At 36.5% G+C, this 17279-nt stretch overlaps 1 protein-coding gene across 2 annotated transcripts in view; it reads left to right on the forward strand.

The window, feature by feature from the left end:
* EAF2 (ELL associated factor 2) overlaps positions 1-17279 on the forward strand; it is a 61308-nt gene that overhangs the window by 26026 nt on the left and 18003 nt on the right. For both annotated transcript variants that reach the window (XM_070798740.1, XM_019954074.2), the window contains exon 5: positions 8747-9004. In XM_070798740.1, the coding sequence (XP_070654841.1) occupies positions 8747-9004 (258 nt within the window). The remainder of the gene's footprint in view (positions 1-8746; positions 9005-17279) is intronic.

Here is a 17279-nt window from a genome sequence, read left to right on the forward strand (position 1 = left end):
TTCTACACTTAGCCTTCATAACTTATATATCACTGTTTCCTCTTGCCCCCTCCTAAGCCCAGTATAGTATTAGATCCCTAATATTTTAGTGTTCACTTTACAAACAATAAGGAAAATAAAATCTCAGAACTCTTGTTGCTAATGGTTAGAGTACACATAGCCCTTCCAGGTGGCCTAGGTTTCCTCACAACCTAGTGGCTAGGTTCCAAGAATAAGTGTTGAGAGAGAGTGAAAGGAGAAAGGAAGTGTGGAGGTGAAATCTTTATTTTTTTAATTACACAGGCTCAGAAGCCATGTAGTATCACTTGTGCATGTGTTTGTACATGTTTTAACAGCTTTATTGAGGTATATCTGACACAAAATCTTCAGGTATTTAAACTACAGTCTGTTAGGTTTTGATATTTGTACATCCCGAAGTTACAACCACAACCAAGACAGTGAACTTATTTATCACTCTAAAAAGTTTCTGCCTGGTCATTTGTAATACCGCTATGCCAGTCCTCCCCACCCCATCCATTCCTAGGTAAGTACTGATCTGCTTTATGTCACTATCATTGGTTTGTTTATTTTAGACATTTATATCAGTGGAATCATATAGTATGTCCTCTTTTTTTATGTCTAGATTTTTGCACTAAGCATAATTATTTTGATAATCATCCATTATTGAAGCATTTATCAATAGTTCAATCCTTTTTTACTGCTGAGTAGTGGTCTTCTTTATGGATAGACAACAATTTGCTTATCTGCTCAACTTGAAGATGGACATTTGAGTTGCTTCCAGTTTTTGGTTTTTACAAATAAAACTGTTATGAACATCACATATAAATTTTTGAAAAGACAAATATTTTATCTTGAGTAAATATGTAGAAGTGAAATATGCACTGGAAGTAATGAATAGATTCAAGGGATTCAATTTAGTTAACTATGCCTGAAGAACTATGGACAGAGGTCTGTAATATTGTACAGGAGGCAGCAAACAAAACTATTCTAAAGAAAAAGAAAAGCAAGAAGGCAAAGTGGTTATCTGAGGATATCTTTACAAATAGCTGAAGAAATAAGAGAAGCAAAAAGCAAAGGGAAAAGGAAGAGGTACATCCAACTAAATACAGAGTTCCGAAGAATAGCATGGAGAGATAAGAAGGCCTTATGGGCATAGTAAGGACAGATGGTAGAAAGCTAGTTGACACTGAAGAGATCAAGAAGAGATAGAAAGAATACATGAAGAACTGTACAAAAAATATCTTAAAGAACCGATTACTACGATTGTGTGGTCAGTCACCCAGAGCCAGACATTCTAGAGTGCAAAGTCAGAACCTTAGGAAGCACTACTGTTAATAAAGCTAGTGGGTGCGATGGAATTCCAGTAGAGCTATTTAAAACCCTAAAGGATGATGCCATCAGGGTGTTGCATCCAATATGTCAGTAAATCTGGAAGACCCCACAGTGGCCACAGGACTGGAAAAGGTCAGTCCTCATTCCAATTCCCAAGAAGGGTAGTACTAAAGAATGTGCTAACCAGTGGATAGTTGCACTCATCTCCCATGCTGGTAAGGTCATGCTTAAAGTCTTGCATGCTATGCTTCAGAATTACATGAACCAAGAACTTCCAGATGTCCAAGCTGGGTTTAGAAAAGGCAGAGGAACCAGAGATCAAATTGCCAACATTTGCTGGGTCATAGAGAAAGCAAGGGGATTCCAGAAAGACATCTATCTCTGTTTCATGGACTATGCTAAATCCTTTGACTGTGTGGATCATTAAAAGCTATGGAAAGCTCTTAAAGAGATGGGAATACCAGACCATCTTACCTGTCTCCTAAGAAACCTATATGTGGGTCAAGAAGCAACAGTTAGAACCCTGTATGGAACAAATGATTGATTCAAGATTGAGAAAGGAGTACAACAGGGCTGTCTGCTGTCACCTGTTCATTTAACCTCTACACTGAGCACAACATCTAGGCTGGATGAGTTACAAGCTGGAATCAAGATAGGTGGGAGAAACATCAATAACTTCAGATACGCAGATGATACCACTCTAATGGCAGAAAGCAAAGAGGAACTAAAGAGCCTGTTGATGAGGGTGAAGGAGGAGAGTGACAGAGCCGGCTTAAAACTAAGTATTAAAAAAAAGTAAGATCATGGCATCTGACCCCATTACTTCATGGCAAATGGAAGTGGAAAAGGTGGATATAGCACAACGGATTTCCTCCTCTTGGGCTCTAAAATCACTGTGGATGGTGACTGCAGCCATTAAATCAGAGGACAGTTTCTTCTTGGCTAGAAGGCTATGACAAACCTAGATAGTGTGTTGAAAAGCAGAGACATTACTCTGCCAACGAAGGTCTGTATAGTTAAGGCTATGATCTTCTCAGTGGTATGTACAGTTGTGAGATTTGGACTGTAAAGAAGGCAGAATGCCAAAGAATTGATGCCTTCAAACTATGGTGCTAGAGAAGACTCCTGAGAGCCCCTTGGATTGCAAGGATATCAAAGCAGTCAATCTTGAGGGAAATCAGTCCTGAATACTCATTGGAAGGACTGATGCTGAAGTGGAAACTCCAGTATTTTGGTCATCTGATATGAACAGCTGACTCATTGGAGAAGTCCCTGATACTGGGAAAAATTGAGGGGAAGGAGAAGAGGGCTTCAAAGAATGACGTCGCTGGTAAGTGTCACCAATGCAATGGACGTGAACTTAGGCAAACTTCAGGAAATGGTGAGGAACAGTGAGGTCTGGCATGTTGCAGTTCATGGGGTTGCAAAGAGTCGGACACGACTGGGCGACTGAACAACGACAAGTGAAATAGCTGGATCATATGGTAGGTGTATATTTAACTCTTTAAGCAACTGCCAAATTGTTTTCCAAAGTGGTTGTATGATTTTACATTTTTCTAATGTATATCAAAGCTTGGATTCATTTTAATAAGATGCGTAGTGGTATCTCATTGGGTTTTTTTAAAAAATTTATTTGATTGAAATATAATTGATTTACAGTGTTGTGTTAGTTTCTGGTATACAGCAAAGCAATTCAGTTACACATATATATATAATATATAATAGTTTGCATTTGGTAATCCCAAACTCCCAATCCATCCCTCTCCCACACTCCACCTTGGCAACAACAAGTCTGTTCTCTATGAATCTGTATCTGTTTTATAGGTAAGCTCATTTGTATTCATATTTTATATTCCATGTGTAATGATATAATATCAGATTAGATCAGTCGCTCAGTCATGTCTGACTCTTTGCGACCCCATGAGTCGCAGCACGCGAGGCCTCCTTGTCCATCACCAACTCCCGGAGTTCACTCAGACTCACGTCCATCGAGTCAGTGATGCCATCCAGCCATCTCATCCTCTGTCGTCCCCTTCTCCTCCTGCCCCCAGTCCCTCCCAGCATCAGGGTCTTTTCCAATGAATCAACTCTTCGCATGAGGTGGCCAAAGTACTGGAGTTTCAGCTTTAGCATCATTCCTTCCAAAGAAATCCCAGGGCTGATCTTCAGAATGGACTGGTTGGATCTCCTTGCAGTCCAAGGGACTCTCAAGAGTCTTCTCCAACACCACAGTTCAAAAGCATCAATTCTTCAGCGCTCAGCCTTCTTCACAGTCCAACTCTCACATCCATACATGACCACAGGAAAAACCATAGCCTTGACTAGATGGACCTTTGTTGGCAAAGTAATGTCCCTGCTTTTGAATATGCTATCTAGGTGGGTCATAACTTTCCTTCCAAGGAGTAAGCGTCTTTTAATTTCATGGCTGCAGTCACCATCTGTGGTGATTTTGGAGCCCAGAAGAATAAAGTCTGACACTGTTTCCACTGTTTCTCCATCTATTTCCCATGAAGTGGTGGGACCGGATGCCATGATCTTCGTTTTCTGAATGTTGAGCTTTAAGCCAACTTTTTCACTCTCCACTTTTACTTTCATCAAGAGGCTTTTGAGTTCCTCTTCACTTTCTGCCATAAGGGTGGTGTCATCTGCATATCTGAGGTTATCGATATTTCTCCTGGCAATCCTGATTCCAGCTTGTGTTTCTTCCAGTCCAGCGTTTCTCATGATGTACTCTGCATAGAAGTTAAATAAACAGGGTGACAATATACAGCCTTGACGAACTCCTTTTCCTATTTGGAACCAGTCTGTTGTTCCACGTCCAGTTCTAACTGTTGCTTCCTGACCTGCATACAAATTTCTTGGTATTTGTCTTTTTCTTTCTAACTTAATTCACTAGGTCCATCCATATTGCTGCAAATGGCATTATTTCATTCTTTTTTTATAGATGAGCAGTATTCCATTATATATATACATATCTATCTATATATAGATGTATAATATACATAGATATATACATATCATTATCTATATAATATATAATGTATGTGTGTACATGTATATATAATATATATATTTAGATAATATGCATGATGTATACATATAATATATAGATATATTATTGAGCCTAGTGGCTCAGTGGTAAAAGTCCACCGGTCAATGTAGAGACGTGGGTTTGATCCCTGGATTGGGAAGACTCCCTGGAGAAGGAAATGGCAAACAATTCAGTGCAATCCCAATAAAAATTTCAACAAGCTTTGTAAGAAATTGAGACGCTAATTCTAAAATTCTTGTGAAAATGGAAGAGTCCTAGAATACCCAAAAGAACTTTGTAAGAAAAGAACAAAGATGTAAGACTAAAACTCCTGATTTCAAAATTATTATAAAGCTGACAAGACAATATGGTGTTGGCATAAATATAAACAAATAGATCTATGTGTTAGATTAAAAGTTCAGAAATAGACCCACGTATATATGGACAGTTTTTTTTTCCTCACAGTATCTCTCTCCATTTATTTAAATATTTAATTTCTTTTAGAAATGCTTTATGGTTTTCAGCATACAGGTCCTTCAAATATTTTGTCAAAATTATCTATGTTGTTGTGCAGTCACTCAGTCATGTCTGACTGCGACCCCATGCGACAGCACTCCAGGCTTTCCTGTCTTTTACCATCTCCTGGAGCTTGCACAAACTCATGTCCATTGAGTTGACAATGCCGTCCAACCATCTCGTCCTCTGTCGTCCCCTTCTCCTGCCTTTAATCTTTCCCAGCATCAGGGTCTTTTCTAATGAGTTGGCTTTTCACACTAGGTGGCCAAAGTATTGGAGTTTCAGCTTCAGCACCAGTCTTCCCAATGAATATTCAGGATTGATTTCCTTTAGGATGGGCTGGTTTGATCTCCTTGCAGTCCAAGAGACTCTCAAGAGTCTTCTCCAACAGTCTTCTAAGAAGAAGACTTCTTTTGATGGTTCAAAAGCATCAATTCGTCAACACTCAGCCTTATTTATGGTCCAACACTCACATCCATACATGACTACTGGAAAAATCATACCTTTGACTAGATGGACCTTTGTTGGCAAAGTAATGTCTCTGCTTTTTAATATGCTGTCTAGGTTTTTCATAGCTTTTCTTCCAAGGAGCAACTGTCTTTTAATTTCATGGCTGCAGTCACCATCTGCAGTGATTTTGGAGCCCCCCAAAATAAATTCTCTCACTGTTTCCATTGTTTCCCCATCTATTTGCCATGAAATGATGGGACCAGATGCCATGATCTTAGTTTTTTGAATGTTGAGTTTTAAGCCAGCTTTTTCACTCTCCTGTTTCAATTTCATCAAGAGGCTCTTTAGTGCCTCTTTGCTTTCTGCCATAAGGGTAGTGTCATCTGCATATTTGAGGTTATTTATATTTCTCCCTGCAGTCTTGAGGCCAGCTTCTTCTTCATCCAGCCCAGCATTTTGCATGATGTACTCTGCATATAAGTTAAATAAGCAGGGTGACAATATACTGCCTTGACATACTCCTTTCCCAATTTGGAACCAGTCTGTTGTTCTATTTCCAGTTCTAACTGTTGCTTCTTGACCTGCAAACAGGTTCCTTAGGTGGCAGGTAAAGTGGCCTGGTATTCTCATCTCTTGAAGAATTTTCATCAGTTTGTCATGTTCCACACACTCAAAGGCTTTAGCGTAGTCAGTGAAACAGAAGTAGATATTTTTCTGGAATTCTGTTGCTTTTTCTATGATCCAACAAATGTTGGAAGTTTGGTCTCTGGTTCCTCTGCCTTTTCTAAATCCAGCTTGAATATCTGGAAGTTCTTGGTTCATGTACTGTTGAAGCCTAGCTTGGAGAACTTTGAGCATTACTTTGCTAGCATGTGAAATGAGGGCAATTCTGTGGTAGTTTAAACATTCTTTGGCATGCCTTTTTTGGGGATTGGAATGAAACTGATTTTTGTATATTGTCCTTGTTATATTTAACCTTGCTAAACTCATTATTCTTGAACTTTTTTTGAAGGTAACTTAAGATTTTCTACATTTATAGTCATGTTATCTGTAAATAATGACAATTTTACCTCTCCCTTTCCAATCTGTTGATACTTACTTCTTTTTCACAACTTATTGTACCAAGTAGAACCTTCAATTCAGCATTGACTAGAGGTGGTCAAAGTGGAAAACCTCGTTACTGACGATAGAATATATTCAGTCCTTTAGAGTTACATATGATTTCAGTTCTTTACAATTATGTATGATTTCAGCAGTAAGTTCTTTCTAGATGTCCTTCATCAGGTTAACTTCTATTTCTATGATGCTGAAAGTTTTTTTCCTTTTTTTTTTGTCAAGAACTACTGTTGAAATTTCTGCTGTTTTGAGATGGCTTTTATTTTTCAGGTTTTAACAAAGTGAACTGTATGGATTGATTTTTAAAAGTTTGTATTCCTTGGAAAATCCCACTTAGTCATTATATATTGTCCTTTTAAATATTAGCACTTCTCAGCCTCAGCAATATTGGCATTTGGAATTGGATGGTGCTTGGTCAGGCGCTGACTTGTGTATTGTAAAGTACTTAGCAGCCTCTCTAGCTTCTACCCAGTAGATGCTGGTATCACCACTTGCCCCCCATTGTGGCAACCAAAAATGTTTTCAAACATTCCCAGATGTCTTCCTAGGTGAGAAAATTGTAGCTGGTTGAAAACCACTGGTATATATTATTAAATTTGATTTACTAAAATTTTGCTTAAAAGTTTTGTGACCAGGTTCATAAAGGACATTGGGTGTTTGGTTTGGTTTGGTTTGGTAATGTCTCTGTTGAATTTCTGTATCAGTAATTCTGGCCCTATGGAATGAAATGGAAAGTATTCCTTCCTTCTTAATTATACAGAAGAATTTGCATCAAGCTCGTATTATTTCTCCCTTAAATAACCAGTATAATTCACTAGTGAAGTCTTCTGTCACTGGAGATTTGTGTGCAGGGTGTGGGGAAGGTTATAACTACAACCTAATTTTTAGGGATATTTAGGCTGTTTCTTCTTGAGTGAACCTTAGTAGTTTGTGCCTTTCAAGGAATTGATCCATTTCATCTAATTTACTATGTTTATGGGCATAAAGTAGTTCACAATCTTCCTTCCTATTCTTTTAATGCTGTAAGATCTGTAGTGCTGTCACCTCTTTGACTCCTTATATTAGTAATTCATGTTTGGTGATGGTGGTTTAGTCACTAAGCCATGTCTGACTCTTGCGACGCTATGGACTGTTGCCTGCCAGGCTCCTCTGTCCATGAGATTCTTCAACCGAGAATACTCGAGTAGGTTGCCATTTCCTTCTCTAATTCATGTTTAGTGTCTTTTTTCTTGATAAACCCAGCTGAGTTTTATCAACATTATTTATCTAAAAGCAATCAATTTTCGTTTCATATATTTTCACTCTTTTGGTTCTTTCTTGTTTTTTGCTCTTAATTTTTTTTCCTTCTGCTTGTTTAATTTTGCTCTTCTTTCTCTAGCTTCTTACGTACAGCTTCGTTCACTTAATTGAAACGTCTTTTTCCCCCAACATAATCATTTAATGTTTTAAATTTTTTTCCAAAATGTACTTAATTTTTATTCCACAGATTTTGATAAATTGTGGTTTCATTTTCTTTTAATTAGAAGTATTTTCTAAAATCTTTTTTATTTCTTCCTTGATCCATGGGTTTTTCAGAAGAGCATTTACTTCTCAAATATTTTAAGATTATCTAGGTTCCATTTATAACTTTTAAATTTTATTTTGTTTTGGTAGAAAACACACTCTGTATAAGTTCAGTCTTTTAAAATGTATTGTGGGACAAGATGACATAGACTTATCTGTTTCTGCTTCTTCCCACAAAGTAAAACTATACACCCAGGAAACAATGCAAAAGACAACCAAAGGAGAACTCTGAAAGATGAAAAGAGGAAGGTAATCTGGTTAGAGACCTCAGAAAGGACGAGAGGAGGAATAGCATAGTCAGGATATCTTATAACCTACCCCTTCAGAAAACTCTTGGTTGGGTGATAACAAAGACCACATTCAAGCTCTAACAACAGGTGAATTGGGTGTCAAAATCTAAAATGCCATTTTCCAAGCAGAATTTTAAAACATATATGGTGACAAGAAACTGTTAGGAGTGATTATTCCTGGAGAGTAGGATTAAAAGAACTTGAGGATGGGGTAGGAAGTGGGGTTTTACTTTTCATTTTGTACTAGTAGAGGAGCTTTTTAAATAAAATCATAAAATGCTGTGAATGTATACATTATTTATTCCTCATCAAGTTTATTAGAAACTGACACGTTCAAATTTTATTATGTTTATTTAATATTTATAGTTAACATTATTTATTAACTATATATTTAAATATATAGTTAACATTATTTTGACCTAACTGTTAAATTCTGTTTAATTTTCAGAACTGAAAGCAGAAGCTAGTCTAATGGACCAGATGAGTAGTTGTGATAGTTCATCAGATTCCAAAAGCTCATCATCTTCAAGCAGTGAGGACAGTTCCAGTGATTCAGAAGATGAAGAGTGCAAATCCTCTCCTGATCCAGGGAACTATATCTCAGAACATCCTACCATGTCTATCATGCCACAGTGCAGGATTCCTGAGATAGTGGCTGGTCAGAATAAACATCATGACAACAATGGTCTTCTGATGAATACTTTAAGTAAGTATACATAAGCATGAGTAATTGGAAAAGTAAGAATTCACAATGGAACCACACTGATTACGACCTAAAATTTAAATAGAATTGCTTCTTTTTTATTAACAGAAATCACCATTATTTAACATAAATTATTTAACACAAATTATTTGTGTTAAATAACACCATTATTTATTTATAATAAATAAAAATTTAAAAATTTATTTGTGTTAAATAACAAAATATAAAAATTTATTTGTGTTAAATAACACCATTATTTAACACAAATCACCATAATTTAACAGAAATCACCTTCTTATTAAGTTATTCATTTTCTTTTGATTCTGTGACATAATGCCTTACTGGCTTTTCTCCTTTCTTTCAAGACACTTTTCTGTCTTTTCTTTGCTGGTTTATAATCTTCTACTCAGTTATTACAGCTGAAGTTTCTCAAAGCTTAATTCTAGGTCCTTTTTTCTTTTTATTCTATAATCTTTCCTCAGATAAGTTCTATATTTCTTTTGCAATCAATACTTGTATACATATAACTTGTAAATTTGCATCTCTCACCCACACCTCTCAGCTCTAGACACAGAAGTCCTACCTACCTGCCTACCTCAGGGACTTACACTAACTCTCTATTCAGCTAGAAATATATCTTTCTTTTCATGTAGATAATTTATTCTCTAGATTATATTCCAGGATTTACTTGATCAAGAAAGTCTTTCTTGACTCTTCTGACAAGATCAAATCCCCCTTGTTATAGACCTTCAGAGCAGTATCTTCTTTATATCAGTTGTCATTTACAAATTTATATGTTGTTTGATTTATTATCTTATAAGCTCCAAGAGGGCTGTGATCTTGTTTATTTTGCTTATCACATAATACTAGCACTGACAAAGTACCTGTTTCTGTTTCTTAGATAGGTCGATTCGTGTCATCTTTTAGATTCCACATGTAAGTGATATTGTATGGTATTTGTCTCTTTTATTCTGACTTATTTCAATTAGTATGATAATCTCTAGTTGCATCTGTGTTGTTGCAAATGGCATTATTTTGTTCTTTTTCATGACTGAGTAGTATTCCATTGTAAATATGTACCATATCTTCTTTATCCATTGATCTCTTGATGGACATTTAGATTGTTTCCATGACTTGGCAATTTTGAATAATGCTTTCTGTGAACATAGGGGTGCATATATCTTTTTGAATTATGGTTTTCCTCTGGATATATGCCCAGGAGTGGGGTTGCTGGATCATATTGTAATTCTGTCTTTAGTTTTCTGAAAAAACCTCCATACAGGTTTCCACAGTGGTTGCACCAACTTACATTCTTACAAGCAGTGTAGAAGGGTCCCTTTTTCTCCACACCCTCTCCAGCATTTCTTATTTGTAGACCATTTAATGATGGCTGTTTAATGTGAGGTGATTTGCATTTTTCTAATAATTAGCTTTGTTTAGCATCTTTTAATGTATCTATTGGCTATTTGTATTTCTTATTTGGAGAAATGTCTCTAGATCGTCTGCCCATTTTTCAATTGGGTTCTTTGGTTTGGAACATTAAGAATACTAATATATTGGAAATTAAGCCCTGTCAGTTGCATCATTTGTGAATATTTTCTCCCATTCTATAGGTTGTCTTTTCATTTGGTTTATGGTTTCCTTTGCTGTGCAAAAACTTTTAAGTTTGATTACATCCCATTTGTTTATTTTTGTTTTATTTCTATTGCCTTGAAAGACTGAATATGCCTGTTCTAATAGTAAATATGTAGAATCTTACAATATAAAAATAAAAAGCAGGTATACTTTCAAGAATATGAATGTAAAACATTTATGAAATTAATTTCTACTAGGACAAATGAACACATTTAAAAGAAATCATATTTTATTAATCATCATATGACTATAGACAATGAGAATATAAATGAATAACAAAAAATAGTTCAAAATACATGCTTAGAAACTTTGGAGCACATATCTAGTGATCTATGTGTTAAAAGGAAATTACAATGAAATTAAAAAATATTTGTAATTAAGTAATGTCAAGAATATCTCAGCAGTTTTGGGGTACCACCTAAAAGGTACTTATAGGGAACTTTATAGTCTCAAAATGTTCTTTTTTTAAAAAATTAAAAATAAATGAGTGAGGGTTTCACCTTGAGGAACTAGAAAAACAATAGTATCTTAAAGCAGGGAAAGAAAATATTGTATATTAGAATTGAAATTAGTGTAATAGATAACAAAGAAACATTAGAAGATCAACAAGGCTAGAAGTTACTTCTTTGAAAACTAAAAAAAGACCAACTTCTAAGGCGGATGAAGAAAGAAAAAGAAAAAAACACAATATTAGGAATGAAAAAGTGGTTAAAATTATATATTTTATTTTTTAAATTATGCTGCTGCTGCTGCTAAGTCGCTCCAGTCGTGTCCGTCTCTGTGCGACCCCATAGATGGAAGCCCACCAGGCTCCCCCGTCCCTGGGATTCTCCAGGCAAGAACACTGGAGTGGGTTGCCATTGCCTGCTCCAATGCATGAAAGTGAAAAGTGAAAGGGAAGTCGCTCAGTCATGTCTGACTCTTAGTGACCGCATGGACTGCAGCCTACCAGGCTCCATCCATGGGATTTTCCAGGCAAGAGTACTGGAGTGGGGTGCCATTGCCTTCTCCGAACTTTACAAAAAATTTATCTCAGTAAATTTGGCATAAACACAAATGATTTTGGCTTCTCTGGTGACTCTGATGGTTAAGAATCTGCCTGCAATGCACGAGACCCTGGTTCAATCCCTGGGTCAGGAAGATCCCCTGGAGGAGGAAATGGCAACCCACTTCAGTATTCTTGTGTGGAGAATTCCATAGACAGAGGAGCCTGGCGGGCTGCAGTCCATGGGGTTGCAAAGAGTAGAACATGACTGAGTAACTAACACACATATGGATGATTTTCTAGGAAGAAAAATAAAATTTAGCCAATATGACTCAAAAAGGAGTGGAAAATCTGAGGAAACCATTAACAATTAATGACTCTTTCTCCTTAACCCTATTTCCATATCCCCAAGATGCTAGAAAACTGAAGATAATTTTACAGATGAATTTTAACAAATCTTCAAAGAACAAACAATTCTTCTACAAACTATTTCAGAGAGTAGAATATTGGGAGAAGCAATTCAATTCTTTTATAATTTTAGGATAATCTCAATACCAAAACTGAACAGAAACAAGACAAAAAGCATTATAGACCAATTTCACTTAACATGAATCTAAAATTACTAAGATATTAAAACAAGCATGCTAAAATCACAAACCAATAAAGCTCATCACAGAAATGTAATATATGTTCAATATCTGAAATAATATCAATAATAGTTTACCATATTACTAGATTATAGGAATAAAGCCATATGATCATTTCAACAAATTTGATTTTGACAAAAGCCAATATTTATTAATTTTAAAACTTTTACTTAAGATTGTAAGGAAATTTCCTTAATATTATAAAAGTTCATTACAAAAAGCAATACTACTGCCAATATTATACAGACTCCAGAAACATTTCCATTAAAATCAGGAAGAAGGTAAAGAGGACTAATATCATTATGTCTATTCAATGTTTTTTTTTAAATATAAATTTATTTATTTTAATTGGAGGCTAAATTACTTTACAATATTATAGTGATTTTGCCATACATTGACATGAATCCACTGTGGGTGTACATGTGTTCCCCATCCTGAACCCCCCTCCCACCTCCCTCCCCATCCCTCTGGGTCATCCCAGTGCACCAGCCCCAAGCACCCTGTCTCATGCATCGAACCTGGACTGCTGATCCATTTCAAATATGATAATATACATGTTTCAATGCCATTCTCCCAAATCATCTCACCCTTAGCCTCTCCCACAGAGTCCAAAAGACTCTTCTATACATCTGTGTCTCTTTTGCTGTCTCACTATAGGGTCATCATTACCATCTTTCTAAATTCCATATATATGTGTTAATATACTATATTGGTGTTTTTTTTCTTTCTGGCTTACTTCACTCTGTATAATAGGCTCCAGTTTCATCCACCTCATTAGAACTGATTCAAATGTATTCTTTTTAATGGCTGAGTAATATTCCATTGTGTATATGTACCACAGTGTTCTAATCCACTTGTCTGCCGATGGACATCTAGGTTGCTTCCATGTCCTGGCTATTATAAACAGTGCTGCGATGAACATTGGGGTACATGTGTCTCTTTCAATTCTGGTTTACTCGGTGTGTATGCCCAGCAGTGGGATTGCTGGGTCATATGGCAGTTCTATTTCCAGTTTTTTAAGGAATCTCCACACTGTTCTCCACACTGTACTAGTCTGCATTCCCACCAACAGTGTAAGAGGAATCTCTTTAAGGAATCTCCACACTGTTTTCCATAGTGGCTGTATTAGTTTGCATTTCCACCAACAGTGTAAGAGAGTTCCCTTTTCTCCACACCCTCGCCAGCATTTGTTGCTTGTAGACTTTTGGATAGCAGCCATTCTGGCTGGCATGAAATGGTACCTCATAGTGGTTTTGATTTGCATTTCTCTGATAATGAGTGATGTTGAGCATCTTTTCATGTGTTTGTTAACCATCTGTATGTCTTCTTTGGAGAAATGTCTGTTTAGTTGTTTGGCCCATATTTTGATTGGGTCGTTTATTTTTCTGGAATTGAGCTGAAGGAGTTACTTGTATATTTTTAAGATTAATTCTTTGTCAGTTGCTTCGTTTGCTATTATTTTCTCCCATTCTGAAGGCTGTATTTTCGTTTCCTTCATTGTGCAAAAGCTTTTAAGTTTAATTAGGTCCCATTTGTTTATTTTTGCTTTTATTTCCATTACTCTGGGAGGTGGGTCATAGAGGATCCTGCTGTGATTTATCTCGGAGAGTGTTTTGCCTATGTTTTCCTCTAGGAGTTTTATAGTTTCTGGTCTTACGTTTAGGTCTTTAATCCATTTTGAGTTTATTTTTGCGTATGGTGTTAGAAAGTGTTCTAGTTTCATTCTTTTACAAGTGGTTGACCAGTTTTCCCAGCACCACTTGTTAAAGAGATTGTCTTTTCTCCATTGTATATTCTTGCCTCCTTTGTCAAAGATAAGGTGTCCATAAGTGCGTGGATTTATCTCTGGGCTTTCTATTTTGTTCCATTTATCTATATTTCTGTCCTTGTGCCAGTACCATGCTGTCTTTATGACTGTGGCTTTGTAGTAGAGCCTGAAGTCAGGCAGGTTGATTCCTTCAGTTCTCAAGATTGTTTTGGCTATTTGAGGTTTTTTTGTATTTCCGTACAAATTGTGAAAGTATTTTTTCTAGTTCTGTGAAAAATACTGTTGGTAGCTTGATAGGGATTGCATTGAATCTATAGATTGCTTTGGGTAGCATACTGATTTTCACTATACTGAGTCTTCCAGTCCATGAACATGGTATATTTCTCCATCTGTTTGCTTCCTCTTTGATTTCTTTCATCAGTGTTTAATAGTTTTCTATATATAAGTCTTCTGTTTCTTTAGGTAGATATATTCCTAAGTATTTTATTCTTTTTGTTGCAGTGGTGAATGGAATTGTTTACTTAATTTCTCTTTTTGTTTTCTCATTATTAGTGTATAGGAATGCAAGGGATTTCTGTGTGTTAATTTTATATCCTGCAACTTTACTACATTCATTGATTAGTTCTAGTAATTTTCTGGTGGAGTCTTCAGGGTTTTCTATGTAGAGGATCATGTCATCTGCAAACACTGAGAGTTTTACTTCTTCTTTTCCAATCTGGATTCCTTTTATTTCTTTTTCTGCTCTGATTGCTGTGGCCAAAACTTCCAAAACTATGTTGAATAGTAGTGGCAAGAGTGGGCACCCTTGTCTTGTTCCTGACTTTAGGGGAAATGCTTTCAATTTTTCACCATTGAGGATAATGTTTGCTGTCGGTTTGTCATTTATGACTTTTATTATGTTGAGGTATGGTTCCTCTATGCCTGCTTTCTGGAGGGTTTTTATTATAAATGGGTGTTGAATTTTGTCAAAGGCTTTCTCTGCATCTATTGAGATAATCATATGGTTTTTATCTTTCTATTTGTTAATGTGGTGTATTACATTGATTGATTTGTGGATATGGAAGAATCCTTGCATCCCTGGGATAAAGCCCACTTGGTCATGATGTATGATCTTTTTAATATGTTGTTGGATTGTGTTTGCTAGAATTTTGTTAAGAATTTTTGCATCTGTGTTCTTCAGTGATATTGGCCTGTAGTTTTCTTTTTTTGTGGCATCTCTCTCTGGTTTTGGTATTAGGGTGATGGTGGCCTCATAGAATGAATTTGGAAGTTTACCTTCCTCTGCAATTTTCAGGGAAGAGTTTGAGTAGGTTAGGTGTTAGCCCTTCTCTAAATTTTTGGTAGAATTTAGCTGTGAAGCCATCTGGTCCTGGGCTTTTGTTTGCTGGAAGATTTTTGATTACACTTTCAATTTCTGTGCTTGTGAAGGGTCTGTTAAGATTTTCTATTTCTTCCTGGTTCAGTTTTGGAAAGTTGTACTTTTCTAAGAATTTGTCCATTTCTTCCAAGTTGTCCATTTTATTGGCATATAGTTGCTGATAGTAGTCTCTTATGATCCTTTGTATTTTTGTGTTATCTGTTGTGATTTCTCCATTTTCATTTCTAATTTTGTTGACTTGATTCTTCTCCCTTTGTTTCTTGATGAGTCTGGCTAATGGTTTGTCAATTTTATTTATCTTCTCAAAGAACCAGCTTTTAGCTTTGTTGATTTTTGCTATGGTCTCTTTTGTTTCTTTTGCATTTATTTCTGCCCTAATGTTAAAGATTTCTTTCCTTTTACTAACCCTGGGTTTCTTCATTTCTTCCTTTTCTAGTTGCTTTAGGTGTAGAGTTAGGTTATTTATTTGACTTTTTTTCTTGTTTCTTGAGGTAAACCTGTATGCTATGAACCTTCCCCTTAGCACTGCTTACAGTGTCCCATAGGTTTTGGGTTGTTGTATTTTCATTTTCATTCATTTATATGCATATTTTGATTTGTTTTTTTTATTTCTTCTGTGATTTGTTGGTTATTCAGCAGCATGTTGTTCGGCCTCCATATGTTGGAATTTTTAATAGTTTTTCTCTTGTTCAGTTCAGTTCAGTCGCTCAGTCGTGTCCAACTCTTTGCAACCCCATGAATTGCAGCACGCCAGGCCTCCCTGTCCATCACCATCTCCCGGAGTTCACTCAAACTCACGTCCATCGAGTCAGTGATGCCATCTAGCCATCTCATCCTCTGTCGTCCCCAATTCCTCCTGCCCCCAATCCCTCCCAGCATCAGAGTCTTTTCCAATGAGTCAACTGTTCGCATGAGGTGGCCAAAGTACTGGAGTTTCAGCTTTAGCATCATTCTTTCCAAAGAACACCCAGGGCTGATCACCTTTATAATGGACTGGTTGGATCTCCTTGCAGTCCAAGGGACTCTCGAGAGTCTTTTCCACAGTTCAAAAGCATCAATTCTGTGGCGCTCAGCTTTCTTCACAGTCCAACTCTCACATCCATCCGTGACCACTGGAAAAACCATAGCATTGACTAGATGGACCTTTGTTGGCAAAGTAACGTCTCTGCTTTTGAATATGCTATCTAGGTTGGTCATAACTTTTCTTCCAAGGAATGTGTCTTTTAATTTCATGGCTGCAGTCACCATCTGCAGTGATTCTGGAGCCCCAAAAAATAAAGTCTGACACTGTTTCCACTGTTTCCCCATCTATTTCTCATGAAGTGATGGGACCAGATGCCATTATCTTTGTTTTCTGAATGTTGAACATTAAGCCAACTTTTTAATTCTCTTCTTTTACTTTCATCAAGAGGCTTTTTAGTTCCTCTTCACTTTCTGCCATAAGGGTGGTGTCATCTGCATATCTGAGGTTATTGATATTTCTCCCGGCAATCTTGATTCCAGCTTGTGCTTCTTCCAGCCCAGCATTTCTCATGATGTACTCTGCATATAAGTTAAATAAGCAGGGTGACAATATACAGCCTTGACGTACTCCTTTTCCTATTTGGAACCAGTCTAATGTTCTATGTCTAGTTCTAACTGTTGCTTCCTGACCTGTATATAGGTTTCTCAAGAGGCAGGTCAGGTTGTCTGGTATTCCCGTCTCTTGAAGGTAATTTTTTATAGTTTATTGTGGTCCACACAGTCAAGGGCTTTGGCATAGTCAATAAAGCAGAAATAGATGTTTTTCTGGAGCTCTCTTGCTTTTTCCATGATCCAGTGGATGTTGGCAATTTGATCTGTGGTTCCTCTGCCTTTTTCTAAAA

Source organism: Bos indicus, chromosome 1 (genome assembly GCF_029378745.1).
Source record: "Bos indicus isolate NIAB-ARS_2022 breed Sahiwal x Tharparkar chromosome 1, NIAB-ARS_B.indTharparkar_mat_pri_1.0, whole genome shotgun sequence".
NCBI classification, from domain to species: domain Eukaryota; kingdom Metazoa; phylum Chordata; class Mammalia; order Artiodactyla; family Bovidae; genus Bos; species Bos indicus.